General features: G+C 35.2%; 1 protein-coding gene across 1 annotated transcript; it reads left to right on the plus strand.

Annotated features, from left to right (window-relative positions):
• The first annotated feature begins 492 nt into the window (after window positions 1-492).
• Window positions 493-2,481, plus strand: LOC131023958 (photosystem II 22 kDa protein, chloroplastic). The gene is made up of 4 exons (XM_057953631.1): window positions 493-996; window positions 1,060-1,176; window positions 1,765-2,008; window positions 2,075-2,481. Exons 1-4 carry the CDS (start codon window positions 811-813, stop codon window positions 2,317-2,319), a joined length of 792 nt encoding a protein of 263 aa, XP_057809614.1. The 5' UTR covers window positions 493-810; the 3' UTR covers window positions 2,320-2,481.
• The last annotated feature ends 4,447 nt before the right edge of the window (window positions 2,482-6,928 follow it).

Consider the following 6,928-nt stretch of genomic DNA (forward strand, 5'->3'; position numbering starts at 1 on the left):
CTCTTTCCCCTAAACCTTAGATCCCTAAACCCCTTCAACATTAGCCCTTCTCTTTACTCGAAGTCCGGCGACTGCACAACCCTAAGTCGGTCTTTACTGAGTTACATTTTGTTGCTTTGTTGAGAGACACATTGCCTTGCTTTGTTTTTAACCCAAAAATTAGGGATCGATTTCACCCTAAAAATTGGAAAATGACAAAGATAGATGAGGCGAAGAGAAGGCAGTGCTGCCGCGCAGCGCCGGTGTTGAGCCGCCCGACGGCAGATCTTTCCATTTCACAAAAATCTTTTTTTTTTTTTGACTTGGGTGAGTTGGGGGAGAGCAGTGAGGTTTAATATGAACAGTGAGGTCACACCGCTTGGTGTCCCCTTGGGACAACTCACAAAAATCTTAACAATATTTAAGATTAATTAAAAATAATTAAACATATGGGGTATATGAAAGAATAGTGTATTAAATTTGTTATAGTGTTGGAGATCTTTCCAACTCACTATATTACTAAGTTTATGTCCAAAAAAAGACAAAAAGCAAAAAACAAAAGAGAGAGGTAGAGAAGAAGAAGTTGATAGTCTCTCTCTCCAACCAACAAATTTGCAAAATTGAAAAACGAAGGTCTCGTGGATGCACTGAGCACCATGACTCCTCCCTCATACCCTATCCACATCACTACCCATTTGTGTGACTCACAAACTCTCCTCACTAGATTTGCTGCAATAAATAAAGCAAACAAACCTTAACCATTCCCACATTCAAAACTCCATATATTCTCACACACACATTATCAGTATCAGTATCGGTATCAGTATCATCATGGCTCAAACAATGCTGCTCACTGCAAATCCCTTGTTGAAGGGTGAGCAGCCATCCTTGATCCAAAGGCTTAAACCTCAGCCCTTCTCTCAGATCTGCAGGATTAACACTGCTTCGCCTCTCTCTTCCTCAACCACTACTGTTGCTCTCTTCAAATCCAAAGCCAAAGCTGCTCCTGCTAAGAAGGTAATTCATCTTTTTTCCATTATTTTAATTTAATTACTAATTTATTTTTGACAACTTTTGCAGGTAGTAGTGAAGGAAAAGACTAAGGTTGAAGATGGGATTTTTGGGACATCTGGTGGGATTGGATTTACTAAACAAAATGAGCTCTTTGTTGGCCGTGTTGCTATGATCGGATTCGCTGTCAGTTTCTCTCCTTGAATATCTTTTTGTGCTATGTGAATTGCTAGGGTTCATGAATTTACTTCATCGATTAGGCCATCGCACATACGTACTTGTTCGCTGTTTCTGTATTTGTGATTAAATACCAAAATTTAGAGGGGAACATTAGTTTTCATGTTGAAGTGAAGTGATGAGTGATCATTATTAATGAGATTAATTGTATGTCGCAATTGGGTCAAATTAGAATGTATAACTGTAATATTTCAGGACAAGATTAAATTACTAGACGACATTCAAAGATGTAATGTGATGCATTAGTTTTGAAAATTAAATATATGAATATGTATGTGCAACTCTGATCTTGTATGTTGTGCACATTTATACAAAGTAAGATTATTTTAATCACAAAATTAAATATGCTTCCTCATGTTCTTTTCTATGATGACTCGAACCTTCAATCTAACCGTTTGATGGCAAAATGTATTACTACTAACTAAATTATACTTGGTCAACAATACATGTTATAGATAAAAGATGATTTATCATATATGCTTGGAGGAGGCACAACATTGATTCCTCTAGTTTTGTGACAAAATTTGATTTGTGCAGGCTTCCCTATTGGGAGAGGCAATAACTGGAAAAGGAATCCTTCAACAACTAAACTTGGAGACTGGAATTCCAATCTATGAAGCAGAGCCTCTTCTCCTTTTCTTCATCCTTTTCACCCTCCTTGGAGCCATCGGTGCCTTGGGCGACCGTGGCCGCTTCGTCGACGACGCCCCCGCCACCGGCCTCGACAAGGCCGTCATTGCCCCCGGCAAGGGATTGAGGGCTGCCCTAGGCCTCGGAGACGGTAATCAATTTCACCACACATACCTCATTTTGAAATCAAACTTATTTTGATTATGGGCACTCGCAGGTCCTCTATTCGGATTCACAAAGGCTAATGAATTGTTTGTGGGGAGATTGGCTCAACTTGGAATTGCTTTCTCTTTAATCGGAGAAATCATAACCGGAAAAGGAGCTCTTGCGCAGTTGAACATTGAGACCGGAGTGCCTATCGGCGAACTCGAACCCCTTTTGCTGTTCAACATAGTCTTCTTCTTCGTCGCCGCAATTAACCCGGGAACGGGAAAATTTGTCACCGACGATGAAGAAGATTAAATGTGTTCATATTTTTTTTTTGAATAATTGTTTTTAAGTCTGAAACAACAACTTAATTTTGTGTGTAGTGTTTTGTTAGTGAGTAGAACATCTTTTAGTCGGTTTGATTTTTCTGTTACATTTTACAATTATATATTATTATATATTTCGTATTTTGTGGAATTGAGAAAAGTAACTTCGTAAACGGATTGAATCCGGCGGGAAGGTTAACTAACTGTGCCGACGACCAATTACTAGTCTACAACCAATGAGCAATGGCCACGTCAGAAAATTAATATAGGAAACTCGGTTTTGTTGTTGTTGAAGAAATTAATATGCACGAAGGAAATTATTTCAACGAGATATTTTTTATGTACATGAATGCAATGGTTTAATTATTTCCTAAAGTTAATATCAATTTTAGTGAAATTTCATGAATACATGAAAGGAATTATGGCCAAAAAATACACAAATCTTGATAAAAAATGTAATTTTTATCTGAACTTTTAATTAAACCAAAAAATACATAAACTTATATTTTAGTTACAATTTTCACTTGAGTTTGACTTTCGGTGAAATTAGGGCTTAATTGGCAATCGAAAGTTCGTCCGATGTTGATTTTGCTTCTGATGATGAGAAGTATTTACAAGCTCGGAGGTCTAACTTATATTTTAGTTGCAATTTTCATCAAAGTTCGTGTATTTTTGATTATTTGAATTTTCAATTATAAATCCATGAATTTAAATGACCCTGCAGCCCCGTGGATCTCCCATTGCACTAATAATAAAATTGAGAAGTAGAGTAGACATGAGTTCTAAAGAACCTAGCAAATAACAAATAGAAAAAGCACGTGGATAAAAAATGACTCGCACTTGAAAGTCAATAACACAGGCGCTTCTAAGCTTTCAACGTGCTCTTCTCTAAATATCATGCTCGCTCAAGTTATCTCTATTCTCACAAATATCATCAACTTCAACCAACACACTTGAATTCACATTTTTTTCAGCATTATTCACATGCGAATTTTCAGCTTTATCACTATTTTAGCAAAAAAATTATCAATATCACCTTTTTGCGATTTAGTGAGTTCTTCTAATCTTTTTCTTTTTTTCCTTTTCTCACTTCCAGAAATGTGTTTAATGTGTTTCTTAGGAATCATGCTTAATACTCAATCGGTCAAACCACAACAATTATATAAAATAAAACTTTGATATAGGCTATAGCTCAAATCATCAAACAAAATCAATGATAAGACAATAATAAAAGAACAATGGCACACCTGGATAAATTAATGGTAAATGGTTGAGATATCAAATATCAGATTGACGATTATTGCACTTTGAATTATCCCAATTCCCAAACTATTTGAGATCAAAATCTGAAAAATAATTAATATAATGTTAGATTATATATGCTAACAGATAGTTGGAAATTGGAATTGGATAAACAAGTTACAAGCATTAACCGATAGTTGGATAAATAATAAAACAAATACATGCATTTACAAAACAATAAACAATAAAAACAAAACAAAGGTTAAAAAGAGACTAACCGAAAGTTGGAATTTTGGACCAACGAATTTCAGCATATCAGAATTCAGATTCTCAGAAGCCTCTAAGATTTTCTTGTATTTCCTGACTTCTGAGTTCTTCGATTCTTCAAAAGAATCTTACAATTTTGGACCAACGAATTTCAGAATTTAGGTAGTTGAGTCTGAGATTGCAAAGCGAAAGCGATTACTTTGGGCAAGGAATTGAAGATTGAAATGTGAAGAACAAGATAAAACTGTAGGATAATACAATCTATAATTTCTCATATTTATCTTCATGATTCTAACGGTTCAAAAATTATTGGGAAAAGATTTTTGAGAGAACGGCTGGATTCTGGAGAAGAAGATGAATAATCGCTATGACTGCGGGAGAGACGAAGTGTTGCAGCTGCAGAATTAAAGACGCAATTACGCTAATTTTGCTTTAATTAAAAGATACTTGGGCCACTAGGTAATTTATTTTCTCATTTTATTTTCTCATATCACATTAAAAGATAGTACTTGGGAATATAATTTTTTGGGCTACAAAATTTATATGGAATGTAAATTTTTAGGGCCTTAAATTTTTTTTTTGGCAGATAACAAAAAAAGGGCCTATAATAATATAGTATATATAATAGGATATAAAAAATTTTGGGCCCCCGAAAATCATGGGCCCTGGGCGGTCGCCCATGCTCGCCCGCCCTCAAAGACGGCCCTGAGTATAGACGTAACAAAATTGCAAATGGTGCAAATTGTATAATGAAATAAATTCTTTTTCTTGTTTTGAAAGAGGTTGTCAAATGTTAATTTTCTTATGTGTTAATATATAAGAGTACCCACTTTTAAATAGCAAAAATAAATTTTACCCACTCAAATAAAAATATAAAAAAATACCCACTTTTTGTATTAAAGGACTAAATTACCCTTCTATATAAATGGGCAAATCCTAGCCTCCTCTAATTCTCTCATTTCTCTCTCTCTCTCTCTACACGCTCTCTCCTCTCTCTCTCTATACACGCCCTCTCGATCTCTCTCTTCCAAGCGGCGCCGCCGCATGCTCCCACGGCCACCGCCAACTCTGTCGTCCACGACAAGGCCAGCAGCAGCAAAGCTACCGACCCCGGCGGTGGCGCATCCGCCGTCTCCGCTTCTCCGATCTCAGCCGGTGCCGATTTCTCTCTCTCTCTCTCTCTCTCTCTCGATCTCTCTGTAAATCAGCCGGCGCCGTGATCCTCCTCCACGACCAGCTGCGCTTCAACCTCGTCGCCAATCTCTAGCATAACAGCTGCTGTTGTTGATTCAACTTCGCCGATTTCCTTCAGGCACGCCGTCGTGGCCAACCTTGAAGGTCCTGCGCTCACGATCAGCAGCCCCGCCACCACCCGCGGCGCCGCCTTGCTGCGGTAGGGTCATGCGCTGCCTTCCCCTCCAACTCCCTCAGATAATCGGTATCCATGACCGATTGAATTTCTAAATTAAAACCTAATTTCAATTCAATTAAAACCTAATTTTTTATTGTGAGAGAGAGGGAGAATTGGGGGAGAGTTGATTGTTGATGATGAGAGAGAGATGAGAATGATTGGGATGGAGACTTTAGTTGAATTCAATTTGAATTTAATCGAAAAAAATATAAGTAACGAAGAAATTGATGAAAATCGCGCAATTTTCTACAAATGTTCTTGAATTCACAACTGAATTATCGGCGTTAGTTGTGAATTCACAATTGAAATAGTGTTGATTGTGAATTCAAATTTTATTGGTTGTGAATTCACAACTTGAAATAGTGTTGGTTGTGAATTCACGCGAATTCACAACCAACACTTGTTATTCACAACCAATACTTGATTTCAATTGTGAATTCGAGTTGAATTCACAACCAGTGAACAGTGGGTATTTGTAAAAATTTTATATGTAAAGGTAAAATAGTAAATATGGATATTTTTAAAATTTTTATATTAATAAGTAAAATTTATTTTTACTATATAAAAGTGGCTATTTTCAAAATCCACTCATTTTTTTTTTTGCATAAAACTTTTTCTCGAGAAAGTTTACCGAGACCGGAATCGTTAATGCTTGAATTTGTGAGTTTTCAAGTTCATATGGGATGATGACATATGGCAATCCTAATTTTATTTTATTTTTCTCTTATTTTCTCTATTTAAATTAAGTAACCGACGTCTTTATGTTTTTCACCATTCGGTGCTATTTGGATCTTCCTCTTATTTAATTTTGTTTCTTGATTTCTTTGTTTGACACTAATTAATTCTAACAAATAAAGTGCTTCTCAATTTGTGAAGTCTAAAATGAACTAAGTTCTAGAAGTATAAAATGTTTTCTATTAGAAAACTGATTTGTAGTTTATAACAGTTTTTCGTCAAAAATATTACTCCTTGCAAGATAATGTGATTAGATATATTTCAGTCGAAAAATATTTTTAGGCCCAATACAATGACAAACTGATTTTGGGCCACAAAATTAGGTTTGCTTCTTTAAAATATGTCGGCAACAAGGATGGGCTAATTCAAGATACTTCCGAGTTTATTTTATCAATATATAAAATGGGAGTTTGAAATAAATGAAATAAATAGGACAGTGTGTCGCATACTATTTCTGAACGTTGTTGACTTGTAGTTCATGTTAACAATTTTCCTTCCCATTTATCAAAAAAAAAAAAAAAAATCCTTTTCATTTTTATTTTTCTCATATATATCCTATAAATTATGACCATATCAGAGTTACAAATTGCAATAGAAATCAAATTATGATTTGTTCCTTTTCATTGTTACTTCAACTAGTCAAATAGATTAAATAAAATTTTGATTTTTATGTAATTTTTAAATTTGATGATAGTCATCATAATTTATACTCCCTCCGTCCCGTTAATGAAGTCCCCTTTCTTTTGGACACGGGTATTTAGGAGAGTTAAAATGAATGTAAAAGTAGTAGGGACCACATAATTAGTACTTTATTTAATGTTATTTTATTTACTAATTCAATTAACTAATACAAATATAGCAAAATTAAAAAACTGGAAATTAATCAAAATCATTTCCGGTGGTTTCTCCGGCCACCTTCTGGAAATTTTATCTCTCACAGACC

The sequence above is a fragment of the Salvia miltiorrhiza genome, chromosome 1 (assembly GCF_028751815.1).
Source record: "Salvia miltiorrhiza cultivar Shanhuang (shh) chromosome 1, IMPLAD_Smil_shh, whole genome shotgun sequence".
Taxonomy (NCBI): Eukaryota; Viridiplantae; Streptophyta; class Magnoliopsida; order Lamiales; family Lamiaceae; genus Salvia; species Salvia miltiorrhiza.